Source organism: Falco biarmicus, chromosome 6 (genome assembly GCF_023638135.1).
Source record: "Falco biarmicus isolate bFalBia1 chromosome 6, bFalBia1.pri, whole genome shotgun sequence".
Classification (NCBI taxonomy): domain Eukaryota; kingdom Metazoa; phylum Chordata; class Aves; order Falconiformes; family Falconidae; genus Falco; species Falco biarmicus.
This window is the reverse complement of record NC_079293.1, coordinates 54235630-54257219: the sequence shown is the minus strand read 5'-3', so window position 1 is coordinate 54257219 and position 21590 is coordinate 54235630. Positions and strand designations below refer to the sequence as shown.

Sequence of the window (21590 nt, the reverse complement as noted above, 5' to 3'; positions counted from 1 at the left end):
GTTTCATTCTCAGCAGTTTGGACTGTGTAAAATACAAATGAGATCTCTTTTTCACTGACTAATTTCCTCAACAAGACCTTCACAGTCTTATCTCAGGATGATGATTGATTCTTTCTGTCAGGTATTGGCTTTATTTTAATACCATGTAATTGTACATGTTTACCAGATCTAACATTGTAACTCCTGAACACAAATCCAAACTTTACAGGCATCTGACAGATTCTGTGATGAAGCTGTCATGCTTTTCCCATGACTGATCACAGCTGACCCTTTGCATACCAGTTCCTAGGAGAGTGAGACCAGCAGTACCATCCCATTCATTTGCAGTTCAGGAGATGAACAAATGTTTATTGTTACATGGTGAAGAGGAGCTTTACAATTGAGCTGCCAAGCAGGAAAAGCCATCAATAAAATTTAAAGTTTCAGCAATTATAATAGAAAAAATAAATAGAATTGGTTGCACAGTAAAAATGGGCAAGCTCAAACTACCGAGTTTACATATGTGTTGTTTAGCCACGTTACTTTCCCTCATTTTTTTCTCATTCATGTCTTAAAAGTTTTTTAGAAGGTAAGGGTTTGTTGTCTGTCAACCATATGTAACTTACCTTGGCTAGAGGGTAATTTAAGTGCTTTTCTGAGTCAGGGATAGTGTAGCTCCACTGTATCTCATGCTGAATAATCTGTAGATCATAGTAATCTGATAAATGGGCTTCACTTGAGGAAATGAGATAGAGAGAATTCTGTTTGATTTAGACTTTGAAGGTGAGATTCATCTCACCCTGAAGTAGATGTGTGAGGTAGGCACTTCTGAGATGCCATTTATCTGATCTTTCTATTGACCGGGAAGGCAGCTTACTGTATCCCTCTTCTTCTGAGCAACCATGCAGACTCCCACCAGCAATCACCTGTTGTACTGCTGATTTATTACAAGAAGACCAGCTAGATACACAATATGAACAAAGGCAATGAAAGCATTTATTTTGATTTTACAGATTCTGCTTTTCTGCAAAACTGTTCAGTTCCAGAAGGGAGTACATATAAAAATAAGAGTATTCTTTAGCCAGGAAAAAACACACTGTGACTAGCTGCTAGTATTTCTTGGGTTTGGGGAAGAGGAACAGAGAGAGCAACACAAATTTGCTATGAAAAGACAGAATAAATAAAGTTGAAATTGAAAGATTGCCACAAGTAATTTTGGGAACTAGAAGAAAAAGTCCAGTCAACAAGGAGGGATAGTATATGTCTGTCAGAATATAGCATTCGTGTCAGTGAGGCCACTGTAGTCATAAACACTTCACCTAAGAGAAACGTTTGGCAGGATCAAGCCCAGACTTCTCAGTCAAGACAGTGGCTGGCAAAAAAGGTATCACAATTTTCCAATTTTAAAATAACTGCGTTGTGGAATAAGATTTCTCATAAAGGCTACATTCTGGGACATGCAGATTTAGCTTGCAGTTGAGAGAATGTTTTATACAAATCTGTTACTTATTAAAGATTGGGTGCCCGTATTTAGTCTGCAGGCCACTTAAGCAGTTGGAGTCAATCAAAATAACATAGTTCATAAGATGACTATGCAGATACGTGTAACTGAATGACATACACCATCCACGACAATTGCACGACAGTTGCTACAAAGGAGTATGTTGCCTTGCTACGTACGTTGTGTTGTCAGGCATGTAGTTTTCAGGCAGCACAGTCTTTCCTATTTTTAGAGCAGTCTGTGTGGTATCTCTCTGCCTGCTGTACACGGATGTTCTCATCCGTTAACTTTAGAAATTCAGTCTTCTGATTACCCGAGGCCTATTGAAGCTGGTCACTGTCTGCCTGTCAGTTTTTGTTGGCTCTGGATCAAGCCTCAAAGAGTTCTAAAAATATGTATGATATATTTACAGAAATTACAATAATCTATTTAGAGTGCAAACACATGGTAACTGATGACATCACAGGGAAGTGTTTTAACGGTTTATATTAACAGATCCCTGTGGCTTAAACAATAAAATTAATGTATTTTTTATATTTCAGGTCTGTTACGAATTCCTGTTTTTTTGTTAAAAGTGGTCATAAAATATTTTCTGTTGTATTAGTAATAGTTTCTCTGTGTGATGCCAAGCCAGATCATGTCAGTGTTATGACTTCCATTAACCTGAATCAATGGTGGGTGAGACTTTGGAGTAAACGAAAGCAACAAAACTCAAGAAGTTTTGAACGCTTTGGGGAAATTTATATCACCTTAAAAAAAAAAAAAAAGATAAACAATTTTTACAGAAATGTTAGTAGAAGTAATTTGGAGATTCTGGAGTTACCCATAGGTGCAGGTAGTCTTTTTGTCCAACATCACATACTATGACATATAAGAACTTTCTAGTATGGATTTGTGCTACTGGAATACAAGAATCAACCAAACAGAAAAAATCAAATACATCTGGAAATCAGTTAAAGGTCTCTGAGAAAGGACGAAACATGCTATTCTAGCAGTTCTGAGTTTATTGTCATCTGTTGGTAGAAATATGTCCTACTTATGAGATAATGTAGGTAATACAAAATACTGTGCAAGTGCATGCTGGAATTTACTGATATAAATTTAAAGTTTGTTTTTTTTTTTGTTTGCTGTCCCCTTAGAACAGTGCTATCATTCCTCTTTGTTAAGGTGTATTTTGAAAACAGTTAAAATCCTGTTGAATAATGGCTTGAACCACCTACTCTTAAAATATTTCTTTACTGCTTATGTTTTCCTAGTTTTCACTCAACAGGTACAAAAAGATACGCATTTACAAGTAGTTGATATTTTATATATTTATTCACTGTATATAGCCTTATGTCTTAAATATCTCGAGTAAATGCCCTAAACATTAGGCTGTTATGAAAGCCATTCCACTTGGTACAGTATTAGATATTTCTTGGAGTGGGGATTTGAACCAGGGTGTCCTGTAACCAGCACACATAAGTCTAGTCCCTTTTGCTATCCCAAACTGATCTGTGTGAAAATTTTCCATCATCTTGAGTAATTGTTAGCTTACCATTACTGTTGTATGAACAAAGGTGGTGACTCCCAGGATATTGCTGCGTACCCATCTCTGTTTTAAACTCTTCTCATCATTCTTTTTTCCACATGTCCTTCTTCAGACAAAGGAAGTTTTCTTGCATGAATGTTTGTGGTTAGTTGTGAGGAGGACTGGAACCACCCCATATATTTGTATAATCAATAGTTTTGATATAATTGTGACCTCCAAAGTGCCTTGTGACTTTTGAGCTTGCTCAAGAGTGCAAGTTATTTGGCATGCCCTAGCCATGAAGCCACCCTCACACATGTTGAACTACTGTTACGTATATTCTGCCATCATAGGCAGTGCGATGGTGAGTGCTCTTCAACCTAAATACATGATAGCACTCTTTATAAGGTCTGGCAAAAGCTTGCAAAAATGAAGGTCTGGACTCAATAGTAAGTATTAATGGCAGTTCAGTACTAAGAAACCCCCCCAACGACTGAAAAGGGACTACTGAAGAACTGAAAAGAACACACCAAAAATTTCCAAAATTTCATATATAAGCAGCACACTAAAACCAACTCGCTCATAGTAATGACTTTCAACTAGTAATGGCAACCTATATGCAAAAATGTACACAGACAATTTAACATGAATATTGTAATCAAAGATTCTTGAAAGCACATTGAAATAGTCCATGTAATCCATTAGTCAGCATTGCAGAACAACTTGTTAGGAGCACAGGTACAGCAGCGCACAGTGCAGTTCTTCCATCCGTATCTTCCATTCCCTTTATCATCACTTACTTTTGTATGTGGGTGCTGTTGCACAGCATAACTTGGCCAACCACAGCAGGTGTTTTTACACCAGGTGGAAAAGATAACAATGTATGTTCTTCTGCCTTTACTACCAAATAAAAAGATGGCACAATGTAACATATATGCTGATTGCAGCAGTTAAATGTAATTTTGAGTCCATTTGCAAGGCTGTTGTCACATTCCCCCATCCACTTTCTCTAGCTGGAGCTACAGGTGTATGGAGGCAGCAGGACCAAAGCCATCCCAGGGGCTTCACATGCATGTGTTTTTTGCTCATCTGTTTTGGACACAACAGATACCAGTGTGGGTGAATGGGCCAGGGTCCTCCCCACCTGCCTGTGACACAGTTTACGTCACAGCTCATGGTGTGGGCGCTGGTAGCCCAACATACAGCTTGAGCTATAACCACTTGCATAGACAGATAGTATTTGAGTTCACTTTTACGTCCGTTCCTCATGCTGCATTATAGACTAGCCAGTGTTTGTTAACTCGCTGTGAAGTGCCTTTGGATTGCCAGCAGTTCCAAGATGTCAGCCTGGCAGTCACTGGGCTGGCTGACATTAATTGCTGTGTGAGTATATTGCTGCTTTGCAAAGCAGGTGGACAAGGTCTAAGTGATTGACCTTTAAAGGACGAGCATTTGTTATACTTCCCTTTCCCTCTCTGTTCTTCCTCCCTACATACCTACCCCCATTTAGACTAGTTTATACTGAATCTGTTGATCTGCTAAGTCATGATACTTTTTGGTACACCCAGTCTTCCTGAATTTCAAAGAGAGGGAAAAGAAGTGCATCTATTTCTATATTAATTAATGTAGCAATCAGAATTTAGTATTTTTGAACCTTCAGGAATGTCTTGGGATAGGGTAAATACTATTTTTGCATAAAAGAAGATAACCTAAGATTATACCCGCAAGTTTTTACTTAATCCAGTAGTTTCTTAGAGCCTTACCCTAAAACTGAACTGGATTTTGAGCCATAAAATGACAGTGTTTGTTCTCCAAATGCAGCACATGTAATCACAATGAGGAGTTCTGTTTCTTTCTTTCTCCCTTGGTCTATTTTTTGCTCCATCATATCACATTGCAGCAGTACACAGGAGAACTAATTCAGACTCTGTTCCAGCTTCTTTGACCTCTTGGATACTCCAAATATATTTTACCATTGCTGAGTCTGAATAGTAAAAGTATTTTGTTCCACCTACTTTGCACTTCAGATCCCATTGAATAGATTCCTAGAAGAATGCAGCCATTAGAAAAAATGGTCATTTAGATCCAAATCCCCTATTCTGAAATTAGTACAGGTTACTTTTTAAATTAATCACTTTTTTTCTCAGATATTTTTTAAGTGTATGTTCTTGGCTAGATATTTCGCAACCGGTTCAGACACATCTTAAATATCATCAGTCAATGTACTTAGTAAGCATTTAACTAACACCATGCAGTTAGTATGCTGTGCTAGTATTTAACATGCCAAAAATCACCTCTTTGCCATCCTGCTAGATCATGAACAGTCCTTAGAAAAAAAATAACATAGGAAACAAAAACAGAATTAACCAAAAAAATCCATATAGAAAGAGACCACATACAAATAAACTAATTGCGAGTTTGCTTTCTCTTTTCTAACAGCTACATCTTCCACACATTACACACATGTGCATTAAAGCTGTTTTAATACTTCGGACTTGGTCTCCTCTCTGTGTTAGGGTAGCCTCATCAGAGAGTGACTCTCTGTCTCAGCTCTCTCCACACACAGCTTAGTCTGAGCAGCAGCCATCATTGTCCTCCTCTGGGAACAGAAGTCAGAGGATCCAGATGACAAGTAGAAAAAGAGACTCCTCCATAAGCAGCATCTGGCTCTTTGGCAGATTTGTCAAGCACTTCTGCTAATGGGTTTGGATTTGCCCAGGGGTCTTTTATGTGGTTACACTGCAGATGGTCTGTCTGTTCTATCTTCTTCTTCTGAATGCTTTTATTTAAAAGAAGAAAAAAAAAAAAAAAAGGCAAAAAACTTTCATCTGATCCTCAGAATTTACACACTCCTTTCCAGCTGATAAGGTTCTTTATGGGTCTCCTAAGATGCCTGTCCAGGCTCCTTTCTGTTAGAAATCACAAAACTTTCCATATATCCAAATGTGTGCCTTGAGCTTTGTTGGCAATTCTGGACTTAATTCTCCAGTTTAGCTGCCAAGTGATATAATTTACTATGATCTGAGTCCGTATTATTGTAAAATTTCTTTGGGAGTTACTTTATGTCATTTGTAGAGTGGAGGTAACTTTACCTCCCCTTGAAGCATGAAATATCCTTGTCTTCCCCTAGCTGTCCACCTTTGAAAACCTAAGTTCAAATCTGGATTTGGTTAAATGTGAAAATGAGTATGATGGTCTCAGTCTAATTCATAGGGGATTCTCATCTGCCATTTAAGAGAGGCCCAGGACTGAACCAGCAAGTCTGTGGGAAGGTATGTTTGGCAGATTTGTGGAGAAAGGCATATGCAGCACCCAAATTAAATAAAGCAATTCCACAGATCAACTTTTTAGCAGAATTATTTGTTGTGTGGTGCGAGCACAGAAGAGGACAGAGAGGGAGCGCATCCTTTTTGGTGAATTTCATTGTATTTCTGTTTCAATTTACAACTGAACCTCTGTCAATTTAATTTTTAAGTGTATACTTACACAGTGTAGAATTGGCAGTTGACTAGACATAAGATCATGTTTTATTTCTATGTTATTTCAGGCTTATGTCTTATTTTCCTTCTAATTATGTAGATTAAATTAAATAGAAAAAAACCCCTGTGCTCTCAAAGATGCAGTGCTTTTCATAACTTTCTCAAAATAGTACCAGAGAAACATATTCATTCCCCTTAGCGTTTCGTTATTACACCACATTTCACAACAGTAATATTTTAAAATCTGCTGAGAAACGAAAATAATTGAATTACAAAAAGCAATTGTTATTATTAACATCTCCTACCCTAATGTCCTGTCTCACAAACCGGGTTCTTAACCACCGGGGCACCTTTGCTAAATGCAGTCAAGTTATAGCCTTACATCTGCAGTATACATGTGTGTGAACTTAAAAACCAACACCACTGCAGGGTTTGTTTCCTCCTACCCTGCTTTTTTTCCTCAGGACTTGAACAGAATTGGATATCTAATAAAATATCTAATGATTTTTAAAGGCTAGGCGGTATGTCAGAAGTCATAGCAAGGTCAAACCATTTGGTCTAAGCTGGGCTTTTAGGAGAGGGAGGTATAAAGGACAGTTCCCACTGGACAGGCTGTGTGTGTGCACAGGCAGTGAGGGGCTGGAGCTGTGGCTCTGCCCTTGCCCCACTCCCATGCCTCTGCCTGGCCAGCAGGTATCCCCGACCCCAGCTGGGGTGCTGGGATGCAGGCTGAGCTGGAACTGGAGATGTTACAGATTTGTGGCTGGTACCTGCCCCTTCCTGTGGCTCAGGGGGATAATTCGGGGGAGATTGTGCCCCAGAGTCCTCAGCAACATGTATTTATTGACTCTTAGAAAAATCACCTACTTCACCCCAAATTAAAAAGGTACATAAAAGCTGTGCATATGCTTTAAGTCTCGCATTATAAAATTACTTGGGGAAATCAAACAGTGAAGTAAAATGAAACGTAATCATTTGATATCAATTGTAAAGGGCAGCCAGCATGAGTACATTTATCAGGGTATCATTCAGTCTCTTGCTCGGAATAACAGAAATTGTTTTGAATGTAATTAGTTATTGAAAGTAAATGTAATAATCTCCCTGTTCTTTCAGGTGTACAGGTAATAAGGTCTCTTGGACAAAATGGAAAGGGATGTGTGCAACATGTATCTTTGCCATCCAGAATGGCTTTTCCCAGCTACATCTTACAGAAGTAATCAGATGCTGAAGCAGTTAAAGCATCAGGCTCTCAGAAAGTTGTATATATTTATTTTATATTCTAAACCTAGCTCATTGTTGTGACTGCGATTAGAGAAGAGAAATAATTGCTTTTGACACAAACTGTTTTGGAGCCAAACATAATGTGCTCCACATGAGGTAAACTGCAGAATATTTTTCTTGGGAGCCAAGGTTCAGATCAGGTTTAACTTTTAAAGGGAACTTCACTGTTAAAAGTGAGATGCGTTAATGTTTCCCATGTTAAGACTGCTTGCCAATAATTCTCCATGTTTTATATGTACCAAAAAACCCACCCCCAAAACTAGAGAAGACTCAGAATGTTTGCATTAAAACACGAAGTTTGAATGGGACATGAAAACTACAAGGTTTTGGCAACTCCTGTATTCTGCCCAGTCTGTCATCCTAAGTCATCCTTTCTGGAGATAGATGAAGGTCTTGCAGGCCCCTGTACTGGTGGCTAAAGAAATTTTGTTAAAATGAGGTATGGTCACTCTAATAGAACACACCTGAAAGAGCTTATTTTCCAGTGGGAAATCCCTGATGAAGAAGAACTAGGTTTCAATAACTAGTTTGAAATTTAACAGACATTCCAATTCAGGGTAAGTCAGACACAATCCACTCCTGCTCTCTTGTTATGAAAATATGAGTTCATACTTAGATCATGCAGTCCAGGCTCCAATGAAGCAAAATTCCCAGCCTTTCATCCTTGATTTCCCAATTTTCAGTTTGCTTAAATATTATTTTACATCAATAAAGTTGACATTATTATATTGCAATTAATAATGTTATTACTATATTGCGATTATAATGTAGATATATATCAGGCACCAGTATCTGGATCCAGGCATCACAGCTGTCCCATCTTCATTGGTGGTTGCATTTATGTGGCAGGTCAAGGGAAGGAAGGATGTACCACCATCTACTGCACAGACAAGCCCAGAACGAGGGGTACTTGACAGATACTTCAGATCTAAACAGAAAAGCTCCCCCATCACAAAAGCAAGTTTCGGATACTGTCCAGCCCCCTAGGAAAGGATATGGGGAATTATATCCCTTTTCCTCTGCAAAAGGTAGTTAGAAGATAAGATAGTGATGAAGTTATGCCTAGAAAATCCTCTTTCTCTTGCATGGATGAGTACCAGGGATTTGGAGGACCTTTCGTACTTTGATGCTCCTCTCCATCTCAATCTGCCATTAACATGTGGTATGGAAGAGGACATTTCCTCTCATTAAAGAGTGAAGGTGCTAGAGCATCCCCTATTAATTGCCCATAGGAAATCAGGGCCTCAAACAGCCCTTTCAAAACTCCTCTCCTTATTGCACTTAAAATCAGGCTGTCATGCCATAAGGAACAGTCTTGTGTTTTCTGTGAGATGTTTTGAAATTCTGTGCAGTAAGCCATGTGGCTTTGAAGGCTGTGTCTTACAAAGGACAGAGTAGCAACATGCTAGTAATTGAAAGAGCTGATTATCTCCCATGTTTCTCTGTATATATGAGAGATAGTCTTTGTGGCTCAAATTAGACTTAAAGAAAACAAAGACACACTTGGTGAGATTCTCCAGCCATTGGGGTTGTTAGCTGTTCCTTACCACTGACCAGGTCAGCTGTCAGAGATGCAGAAAGGACTCAGAAATTCCTATCAGGTTTTTCAGATGGGACTCCAAGCAGTTGTGCTGCAGACATGGCACAGGAGGGAAGGCCACGGGCCTGCTGCTTGCATTGCAGCCATCTCCACAGAAGTGTTTGTTATTTGTTCATGACATAGCTCATCGTGCTGTAAGAACCACAGAATCTGCAAGTGCCGATCACATCTGGAAGTGATCAGAAATGGAAATGGGAGCTGTTGGGTGAACTGCTCTTTGAAAATGTGGCCTTGTGATCCAAAGACTTGCATTTAGGTCTTATGTATCTGTAAGCCAGTAGTCTGTATTTCATGTAAGTTGGATACCTGACAGGTCACTGTGGAACTGCAGTGTCATTATCGCTTTTGATCTATTTAAATGCTCACATAATGACCTCAAGCCTACTTTAGTCACCTTTTCTTAAGTACCAGGCGAAATGTGAGTTTAACCTCCTGTGGTACCTTCACACATTTTCTGTTCACACCAGGACTAGGAACCACATAATGCAGCCTGTGGGCTGTGGGCTGTGTGGCCAGGGTCGTGGCAGCCTGTGAAACGTGCCCCTGCCTGAGCCCGAGCTGTGGCACAGGATCGTGACTGCTGCTGGGGTTGTGCTGGGCAGGGGTCTGCTGTGGGCTAACTGGTGCCCGGGCACGCTCCGGTACAGCCCAGGTTCAGGAAGGGCCAGCCTTGTATGTGCACTAAGAGAAAGGAGCTCCTTACCATTCTCTCTGCTGTTCCATCAGTCCCTGGTACACGCTGCTTATTAGTTTAGATGTTCTCTGTGTGGGTTCTGGAGTGGTTTTCTCCAACCCGCTGCCTTTTTCTTTGACAAGATGGGAAATATCTGTTCAGACACAACATTACCTCATTCCAGATACTTCCTCCAGTGCCTGCAGCATAGACCCTGAGCTAAAATTGTATCACAACAAACCTATGGCTGTCATATTTGCATAGCCCAGAAAAGAGATCTCAAGGGCTGGAATCCAGCCGGCCAGAAGATATCGCTCTGCGTAGCTTTGCTTTTTGTGCATACATCAGTTTATTACATCACAATGTAGTAGTTTCCCATATAAAATTATAATTTGCCTTTGTCAAATCAAACCAATCCCAAACTGCAAGGTGGGGAGGTGAGGTGGAAGGGCATCCGTATGGAGAAAAAGGCTCTCATTATCTACCTTCTCAGTGACAGCCTGCCCCTTTCGCTAGTGTAGGCCTGTGTTTTGTAACTGAAGAAATCTCCTGAGCATAGAGAGGATGAGCTGAAAGTTTATGCTGAGGTAAATAATTTAATATGTTTCCCTCCCAACCCCAATTTGTCTTGATTTTTATCTATTAATTTTAATACTTGTTGGCTTTGGACCAATGGACTGCATGTCCAACAGGAGAATCCAGTGATGGCTCCTAGAAATTATTCTGTTTTATCCACAAGTGTGGAAATCCAAATTAATTATGCATTGTCTTTTAATCATGTCAGGGAAATGACGTTCATTCCCAATAAAAGTCAGAAAGCAGTGAGAAAACAATGTAATAGGGGTTTGTAGCCAACTGAACTGCACTAGAATAGACAGTGTTCTGTGGTTTTCTGGAAACCACATTAAATGACATTAAACTGAAATAAAATGTCTCAGTCAATCAGAAAATAGGGAAACCATACAGTTACTGACTTTTAAGCAAATAATAGTTTTCAGCAATTATACAGCACAACAATCCAAGCCTTCTAAGTTCATTGCTGTGTTTAGTCATCACCAGAGCAAACCTAACCTTTTCACTTCAGTTTTATTCCTCAGGCAGGAAAAGAAAGTGTCAGTTTTTCTTTTACAGCAAGGATAAACTTGAATTTGTAAGCAATTATTTTTCACAGTATTTAGTCATATTTTCACACTAGCCCCATGAGGAAGAAAGCCGTATATCCGTCTCAGTAAAACGATATCTGCCTATTACTATAGGAATAACTGTATGCTAGATAAACAAAAGCTATGGCCTTTTGCATTCACTCATGCGGTGGGGAAAGAGGGAAGCATAGATTTAATGAAGACAAAAAATACCTGATACCCAGTTGTCAGGAAGCACAGAGAATCTCGAGGTGCACAGGATCAAAAAGGGAGGGTGATGGCAAAAGTTTAACTGGGGAAATGGGAAGGGGGGCTGGGGGAGAAGCTGCAGTGCTGTTAAAAGTGTCCTTTTTCTGTAGCTGTGAACAGCATAAGGAGGCACACTACAATGCTGGCCTTTGTCACTGAACCTGCTTGCCCACGTTCTCAGCTGAGCCCTCTGCACCAACTGCGTCCCAAGCACTGAAACTGGCTGCCTGTCAGACAGCTCCTGTAAAGTAATACTGTCTGTGCGAGGGTTTTTTCTTCTGGAATTAGAGCTTGAATAGCCAAGAGAAGGACAATAGGCATGAAAACATAACTGAGATACAATCACAACAGTGCCACTTTATGCACCAAACAATCACCTAAGGAGTCCCATCCTCTGCAAGATAAGCAGTATTGTTGAGATCGAAAAGGCTATTAAACAAAATCAGGCAGTTTTGAGTTTTCCTCAGATTATTGTCACTTTATATTAGAAGGACCCTCTCCACGGTGTGGTTATTGCAGTCCCTGGGTAAAGGTTATTTTCCTATGAGCTTGAATTCGTGCACTGGGAAGCTGCATGATGATATTCACACTTGTAATAAATCATCCATGCTCATAAGGAGTTTACCACAGCCCTTACTGTACACTTACAGTTCTACAAAGCTGAACCTCATGATACTTTTATTATTTATTAACTATGTGGCATTTTTTAACATGGTAGAAAAACTCCAATGTTTTAATTCTTTGTTTCACTAAGGTTCCCTCCCTTTGATACCCTCTGACATTGGCTGTAGATTGACAGAGAAGTATTTTTTTGGAATAACAATGTGGCATTAGTTTGCCTTCTTTCTTTTACTTTTTTATATGAAAGTTGACACCCTACTTACAAAACCACGAGAAATAAAAATTATACAGCTAGAACCCACCGTCCATCCCCAAATGGTTGCAAAAAGTTTAGCACTTGTTTTTTGAATTGTTTAAAAAAAAAAGTAATAAAATAAAACTGAAGGGCATTTGCTGGTTTTATCCCTATAACATGACATTTTTTATTGCTTCTTAGCACTGTATCAGATCGCTTAACAAGGTAAGAAACGAGGCCTCAAGGAGAATGGAAATGAGGTCTTGCTAGTGTCCAGCAGTATTTGTTTTTAACTCTCTGTCAAGTTTCCAGAACTCACATGATGGAGGGGCATGCTTTGTGATATTGTGTCTAGAACAGAAAAAAGATCTGTTATTTTGGCCATCTATTAAGCTTGAGCCTGGGAAAACAAGGAGAGGCACTTATCTCAATGGAGAAAATTTCTCTCATCAGTCTTGCTGTTTCTTCATTACCTTTTACAGTGGCAAAAAAATGACACAGGCTGCCATACACAGCATAAAAGCACTTGGAAAAAAACCCCAACATTATTAACCTGTATTTTAGGGTTATGATTGGAAATGTTACTCATTTGAGGAGTGTTCCTAGGCTGTGTGTTGTGTTACGCTATTTGTGGAAGCCTTTGGTGAAAAGATGTTGGAAAGTTTTTTGTTGTGTATTTATATGATTATACACGTGTATGTGTGGATATTTAGCAATTACTAAAAGTTTGCATGTACCTGTGTATTGGTGTACATGTATTTTATGCATGTGTATATACCCTAGAAACCTGTGCATCATCCAGAATCCTTCTCTCTCCACCTTCTTACTGCCCACTGTAGTCTTCGGGGACTGTTTAAGTGTTCGTGTAACTTCTTTTTCATTGCTTTATTTACAGTTTGTGTTGGTGCAAGTAAACATGAAAAAATCCTGGTCTGACTGTGAATGTCACATGTAAAGTACAGTTTTCTAAAAAAAAACCCCTTAGGAAAAAAATATCTATTGTTCTTGATTGTTTTAACATTTCTTGCAGGTTTTATGTAGATTTTACTGGACTAGTGACATTTGTGTTTGTGCATCTATTCTAATTTTTTTTTATCAGAGTGAAAGGCTTGTATGAGCTAGCTCAGACTGTATATGGAAGAGAGGTGGGCTTGCTAGTCATGTTCAGAACATGGCTGAAAGATCTGGCTAAAAAATGACTGTGGGAAATGGAAAACAACCCCACCCCGCTTGTTTTCAAAACTGTGTAGTTGGTCAGAGCGCTGAGCTGACAGCAGTAGGGAACAGATTTAGCTGAGCCTGAACAGCTCTTTTACCCAACTTCCATATTGCTTTAATAGTTAATTTTAAGTAAAAGGGAATTCCCTGTTTGTTTAATTTCAGAAGCTCTAAGGTAGCTGACACCTGAGAAAGTTTGGGATATGTAAGAACTGGGATTACAACAGGAGGGATATAAGAAAAGCGGGCAGGGGGAACTAACAAAAAAAAACCCTAGATAATGTGGATTTTTGCTACAGTGAAGTTTAGTAAAGATTCTGATGAAGAAATTTATGTAGAGAAAGTCCTATGAAAGAAATTTCAGAAGAAAAATCCTTTAAAATACTTTTTAAAAAAATGATTCTGATTAATTTATAAACTAAATTAAATCATTCAATTTTAAATAGCCTTTAGCTAGTCCTTCTTTCAGATCACTTTTATTTTGGATTTGCTGCAAATTTTGCACAGTGAGGAATTAACATTTGTAAAATGTTTCCGAAGTACTCTGTTTTTACATTAGAATATTCATTATTTTATAAATCTTTGGCAAATGATTTCATACTGTCAATCTTGTTAGTAAAAAAAGTTACAACTATAGTAGAAGTAGATTATGTAGCAAAAGATTTACATGTTAAAACATGATCTCTTTAAAGAAGAAAATTACTTAAATATGATATACTAGTAAAATTCATGAATAATCAACAGAGTTTCTAGCGGTGGAAGGACACAGCTTTTAGTCCACATTTATAGTAGTTTATTTGGAAGTGCAAATGGATAACAGAGTTACAACAACCCAGATTTTCAGGAAAGAGAATTTAAGTCTGCTGAAGAAAAGCAGTGTACAAATGAATATGTGATTGCAATGAAAGAAAAAAATACAGGAGTTTAAAAAACACAAGCCTAGAAGCAGGGCTTGAGCTTTTTACCTTTCAAATAATGCAAGCAAGAGCTATACAGAAATACAGTGATGCAGTTGTCAAATCGGGCAGTCATAATGAGCCATAGTCAAACCTTCTTATGCAAGGTTGGCTTACGGTGATGGGCTATGCACTTCGGCGGTCTGGGCTGCGTAACAAGTTCTGTTTGCCTGCCCTTGGAAAGACAGAGGTGGTTTGGGGGGTAATTTCTCTCTTTGGATGCTGTTCCTTAACCCACTTCTGAATCTAGGTTAACCCTTGAAGAGATGTCATGTCAAGCTAGGGAACAAAATGTGCTGTAATGTGGAAGGCCAAGGAATCACGCACAGCTGGCTTTTTGGTACAAACCTGCTTCAGTTTGGTAGGATTGTCCACATCTGGGTTGGAGCTACCACGGGCATCTGAGAGACTGTTCTGTGAAATGGGATGTTTTAGAGACTTTTCCAGTAAGCCCCTAAAATGATCTACTAAACATGTGCAAATACCAATTTTCAAAGTCTTAAAGCATAGCCAAAGCAGAGTAAAAGACAAATCTGGCTTGCCAGATTTCAGGTTTTCGCTCTGGAGTTTGGAATCATACTAATGTTCTTCAAACAAACAGTCAAGAGAAAATCAAAATATCTTCTTATCAAGTGAACCATTTCCTCTCAAAATGTATCTTTTGATACAATTTAGCAGTTTACTTATTTGCTCTATAAAGGCGTCTGAGGGGGAGAACTAATGCTCAAACAGGTACGTGCCTGGCAGAGAAACAAAACATGGAAAATAAATCTGTACAATGTAGATTTTTAAGCAGCTTTAACAATAGGCTTTATTCTATCTACACTGGAACACACTGCATTTACTACAAAACAGTCTTTAATAAATAACTGCATAAACTTAGAAGTATTAATTGGTCCTTTGGAGATCTCTCTTTCTTACTTTTTTTTTAGTGCAGGAAAACACATACTGAACCCAAACCTGCTTCTCATTAAGTCAGTGAAAGCAGGACTCTGATAAACATTTAGTTTGACAAAATTAATTCAAGATGTTGGAATTATTTCATCCATTTTATTAAGCATTTTTCCTGAATCCTCTATTCACTGAAACTGTAAGATTTTAGTAGGTCTGTTACATCTTACTGAGAATTTTTTAGGCTAAAGATAAACTAAACGCATCTAGAAAGGTGAATTGAGTGACATCTGTTACACAGAAGGTAACGTGCGCTTCAATAAGTAAATCACTTAGGGATATATTAAAATAATCCCCTTACTTGTTCACATAGGGCACCCAGGATAAGTATAATGTATACACATGGTTTTGTGAAACTTTTATTGGTTTGAATATCCTTTTTATCCTTAATAGAGTATCAGTAAGTGCAAGATGTCTTTTACTCATGCAAAGAAAATGTATTTGTAAATACACTGCTTTTAAAATAGTATTAGTTAATTAGCTTGCTACGTCTGTGGACTGAGGTGCCATTTGCTTTAGAAAAAAAATATAACGCAAACAAAATACTTTTCTGCACAGAAGGTTTCATACTGGTATGGAACAAAACCTATTCCTTTTACAAAGTTGGAATGTTTATATTCTTTGCCAAGCAAATGAAAATTGGTGGATTTAGTTTTCTAATTAAGAAAACCTGATTCGATTAAGAAAATCTGATTCATTTGCGTGTGAAGAGTGCTTAAGATAGATACTTCTTAAATACACTTGGCTAGGTATATCAGTGATTTTGCTTTTAAAATATTGCTGAAGCATTCACATCGGTGGCCTTTATATATATCTGTGTGAAAAGAAATTATTGTCATTTTCATGCTAAACAAGAAAAAAAGCACGTGAACTTTCTAAGCTAGAACTGCCCATTAGGTGTCTGTGGGCTGATAGTAGTTGAACAGGAAATCATGACACTTACCCTGCTAAGTGAACACGTGGGGAGTATTACACTGTATATGCAATGAAACATATATTGTTTATTTTGTGTAGCATTCTCCTGCTCCCTTAAATATATACAAGATGGAAACTCACAGACTTTTTTTAACCTTTAGCTGCTATCCTTGTACAGAAACTACTAAATAAAACCTGAAGGACTACTAAACCACCTGAATTCATTTTATTTGATCTAACACTGATCACATTTCCAGTAGACAATGAATATAATGCACTGCTGACAGATGTGCGGAAATGTATATACAATTAAATGAAGAAATCTGGGTCAAGGCAGTTCAAATCTTCGTTTTTGCCTTTGCATTTCCTTGAATATGGCTATAAAATTCTTGCCTGCTAATGCATACCCTCCTGCAATATCGGTTTTCCCCTGCTCATCCACACTGCTGCCGGGGAGGCTGCCCTGCCAGTGGAGTATCAATGCATCTCAGGTTTGATTTGAGCGCTTACTGGAGTAAATGGCATTCTTTCCTTCATGTACCTTTGGGTAAGGCCTTGGTGCATTTTCCCAGTTGAGATGCAGTATTTCAAACATTTCCTGGAGCATATTCAAGACATGAAAGCTCTAAATCTGTGTCTTGGGTTAAATGAATGCAAGGAGAGGCAAGCTAGAGCATCCAGGAGGTTAGTGGAATTAGGAGCACAAAATGGGAGACATTTTCATTCCATGGTGTTGGTTGGTGTTTTTTTTTATTTTCCTTATCTTGGAGTTAAAAAAATAGAATCAGACAGCAGATCCCTATTTGATGGAAAGATGGTGGCGTTTTGTTTGTTTTGTTTTTTCTCCAGAAGAAGGTGTATGGAGCACAGAAGATAGACAATGTCGAAGTGAAACTTGCAATAAAGACTTGAGATGCTGGGTGTTGCCTTAACGATTTGCCACTGGTTTTCCTGGTCAGAATATATGAAGAATATGTAATTCATATAATATCTGAATATACAGGAGTAATTATTTTTATTGAATTATCCCAACTGTTCACCTCTTTCCTAGCCATTTCAGTATTTTACAGTGTAATTTGGCTTTTACAGCTCTGTAAGACAATCTTTCTGTTTGCCTTTGTAGTATACATATGGTAGACAGTTCTCCTGTTGCAGATGGGCTGGCAACTTTGCTTTTATATAGCAAAAATGTTTCTTTGGGGAAAAAATCTGCATAATTAATTTATAAATGAAGCAAGGAATAGGCAAGCACACACTGTAAATTGGATTGCAATTACCGGTCTATCAAGAAATGCTCCCTGTCTGCTTTCTCTGAGAAAGGCAGATCTGCTGTCAGGGAACGAAAGCCATCCACAGTCCCCCCAGTATAACTGTCATGCTGAAATCCATTGCCGTCTAAATCACTTGAAATTTTGCAAGTTTCCTAGAAATGACTCAGAAGAAAAAAAAAAATAAAATCAAGTGAGCTCATAAGAATATATACATTTGTAAGAGAAGAATCTTGCAGATGTATGTGAAAGTTCTGTTCATTCACCTGTATGGTCTGTTTCTATGGTGTAGTGTGCATGCAGTGACTGCTGATTATTGGAATACAGAAAATTAGAGGCAGAAGTTCCTATTCTGACTTTTTGTGTAATGACTGACTTTTCATTTAACTTCTGTTTTCTTCTAAGACATAACTATATATATGCATTTATCCTTCCATCTGTCCATCCATATATACACACTCCTTTGTGCACATCTTTTACAAGCTCTTTGAACAGTTTCATAATCCTGTGTCATTTATTTCGTATTACCTAAAGGAAAAGTGAAAAATACTGGTGGTGTTATTCACATCAAATTATTAGCTACTTTCCTCGGTTTGTAAAAAGCAAAGACCTTAAAGGAACCTGTACTGATCTGTTAATCCGGCTTTTATTATTCAATTACAAACTCTCCATGTAAAAAGGTTGTTATAGAAAAAGCAGTTTATTACAGACAGTATAAAAATGCATTTAAATACTGTCACCTTCTTCTTTAACAGGTCTATGGAAATGCAAGATCTAGCCAGTCCTCATAATCTTGTTGGAAGTAATGATGCACCAGGTAGTTCCAAACTGGATAAACTTAATCTCAGTAGCACATCAGTTACAACAAATGGAACAGGAGGTAAGTGTAAGACACTGCTGGCACATAGACAATTTTGGATAATTTTTAGTTATATGCATGTTTAGCATAATTTTAAGGATGACCATAAACGCATTTATAAACCCAGCAAAAATTATGAAAAACTGGCAGTCCTACCAGTGTAAATCTACTAATTCCAGCAGCACTTCTTTTCTTTGCACTGATTGAAGTAAGAGACAGAAGTGTACAAAAGGTGAAACAAGGAAAATCTCCCAATGGTTGGTTTGAACAGTGTTGAAGGTTATACCTGTTGGTAACATCAAACAGATTGCATTTTTTTGCCATACTTCATTGCTGAGTAATAATTTACTCTATACCCTGAGCTATGCACATCTAGGTTAGTTTATAATCTCTGTCGAAAGAAGTGCATCAAAATTAGACTTTTTTTTTTTTTTACACGACAAACATGGTAATTCCATTTCTTGGCAGGTAATGATAGTTTGTCATAAAGAGATTTTTAGATTTTCTTCAAAAGTAACTGGTTATTACTGCTGTTATCTATTACTGTAGGGACAGCACTGCCATGCAGCTACAACACAGATGTTCCAGTGCTTTCAGATAGTAGATTCTACTATAGCTGAGTTGGAGCAGTGGGATGTGGAATACCATGTTCTGAGATGGCAGTCCTGTTCCCATTAGTGTCCATGAGAGTGACACCATAGACAGAAGTCAAGCTAGAGTTTCAGCCCTCTTTTTTGGATTTTATACATTGCTGTCTTTTTTTAACAGTTGGCACCACAATAAAATGTTGTTAATTTTTCTTTCTGGCCACAATGTAAAGCATTTTGTTCACTTATCCCTATTTAGAAAAAAAAAATCTGTCAATGTCAATTAAAATTGTATGTGCCTGTGAGGGTAACAGCTCTGCAGAGAAGGGCTGAATCGTTAAGGTTCAACCTATTTATATTTTTTGAATACAGTCCTTATTCTGGCATAAAGAGAAGGGAAAAACTTCAAGCATACCATTAAAGAACACAAATAACTCAATGCTTCTATATTATACTTGCATAAATAAAACAGTTAAAATAATACTCATAAAAACAATACAATGCAGTTAAAAAACTTGGCTCAGAGTGCAAAAACACTTACTTGTCTAGAAGACTATTCACATACACTGAACAGACATTGGGAGAATGAACCATTATACTATTCCTGTTCTCAGGAGACAACATGACTGTGTTAAATACTGCAGACTGGTTGCTGAGTTGCAGTACTCCCTCTTCTGCAACAAGTATGAGAGACCCTGGTACAGTGCATGTGTGTGGTGGTGTGTTTCCGTGACTGCTGTGTGACATCTCTCTTGGTTTGCTCTGCTCGTTTGTTATGTGGTTTGAACATTTTCATGGGTTTTTTTCCCACCCCTGTTTTTCCACCCCTTCTCAGAGGCCTTTCCCACAGCCAGAAAACTGGTAGGAAGCTACAATAAACAGTTACTTTGCCATACTTTGAAAGTCATTTGATGAGCAAGGAGAACTTAACCCACTTAAAATTAGCTTAACTGTCTACATGCTCTGAGAGACATGGTGATCAACATCATTGGGAACTGCCAGTAATCAGCATTGCTAGAAGCCAGACCAATGGATTTTCCACAGAATGTGCATTTCTTTTTCTTTTATTTTTAGGAACAACATTGCATGATTACCTGAGCACAAATCAAGGTTGTCACTATTGTTACTACTCCTACTACTACTTTCATTATTCATTGAAGTCTAGTGTGCTACTACATGGAACTTGCCACTTCACAAACATTTGGCCAAATTTTGCAAGCTGTTGTTTTCATTAATGAGTTCCCTGTCATGTGGTATTAATTGTTATAAGTTGTAATGATTAATAATAATCAAGTATGTGACACTGTTGCAGTACATATGGGGTTAATGATAGGTGTAAACATGCATCACTATGACTCTACAAGCCATTACACAGGTGCTTAAGCTTTGGACAGGTGCAGGTTTGGACTAAAGATAGGCAGATCTCAAAAACTTTCCTTTTATAAAAAGTGCTCAGAATTAGCTTGCCATTTGTCAGTCACATATCCAGAGAGAATTTACAAAAAAAAAAAAAAAAAAAAAAAAAAAAAAGTTCAGACTTGAGCACAAAAGATTGCTTGCACTAGAATAACTGATTCCATGTGAATGCTCCTGCTCAGTTACAAGAATTTAAGGAAGGACTGAGCTAACTTAGTCTGTCACCTCAGTTAACTACTCAGCATGTTCAGATAAATGTGGAAGTCAATAATTTAAGTACTAATTATCTGTAGTGAGGAAATGTATTGTGAAAGTCCTTGCATTACTTGCATTAAATCTGATTCTCCATATGCAGAAGTTTAGATCTGTGCTTCTTGTTGAGTATATTCCTAGGAAGACCGTTAAGGCTTGCTAAAAGAAAGGAAAATTGTTTCTATGACAAGCTGTGTGGTTTAGTGAGCTTTTCAGTCAGACTTGCTTGCTCTAACAGCTATTGCGCTTGTTTGTCTGGTTCATGCATAATAGTGACATCTCTTGCCCCTAAAACACCACGTTCATTTTCAGTCATTAACATAGAGCGGTTCTTTAGGAAAAAAAGAGGTTGGCAGAGCAGTACTCATGGTGGCCTGCTAAGTCCTTTCATCAAGTGAAGAACTTACATTGTAGAAGCTGTGGCCTGTTGTGAGCTGCATTCTGAGTTTGTCTGAGAATAATTAAGTTTGGAAGGGATCACTGAAGGTCAGCTGGGCCAAGCCCTGCTCAGAGCAGGTCCAACTTTGTTATTAGATCGTGTTGCTGAAGGCAGCGTCTAGCTGAGTGTTGAGTATCTCCAAGGTGGAGGTGCCACAGCCTCTCTGAGCACCTGTCCCAGGGCCTGACTACTGTCATGGCAGAGAATTTTCCTCTTACATCTGATTGGATTTTTTCCTTGCTGCAGCTTGTGTCTATTGCCTCCTGCCATTTCACCGGGTACCTTTTGAGAAGTGTGCCATTTTTCTTTGTCATCTTTGCAGCTTCCCATTAGATACCTGCAGGCAGCAGTTAGCTCTCCCCTTTCTAGGACAGCACAAGACCAGCTTCTTCCATCTGTCCTTGTACTTCATGTGTTCCAGCCCCTGACAATCGTGGTAGCTCTACTCTGTTAGCATGT

At 38.3% G+C, this 21590-nt stretch overlaps 1 protein-coding gene across 9 annotated transcripts in view; it reads left to right on the top strand.

Annotated features, from left to right (window-relative positions):
• Positions 1–21590, top strand: part of EYA4 (EYA transcriptional coactivator and phosphatase 4) — a 158100-nt gene that overhangs the window by 86213 nt on the left and 50297 nt on the right. For 8 of the 9 annotated variants that reach the window (XM_056344605.1, XM_056344610.1, XM_056344606.1 and 5 more), the window contains exon 4: positions 18334–18458. In XM_056344605.1, the coding sequence (XP_056200580.1) occupies positions 18334–18458 (125 nt within the window). Of the gene's footprint in view, positions 1–18333; positions 18459–19638; positions 19708–21590 lie in introns of all 9 variants that reach the window. The other variant, XM_056344611.1, reaches the window with a different exon arrangement.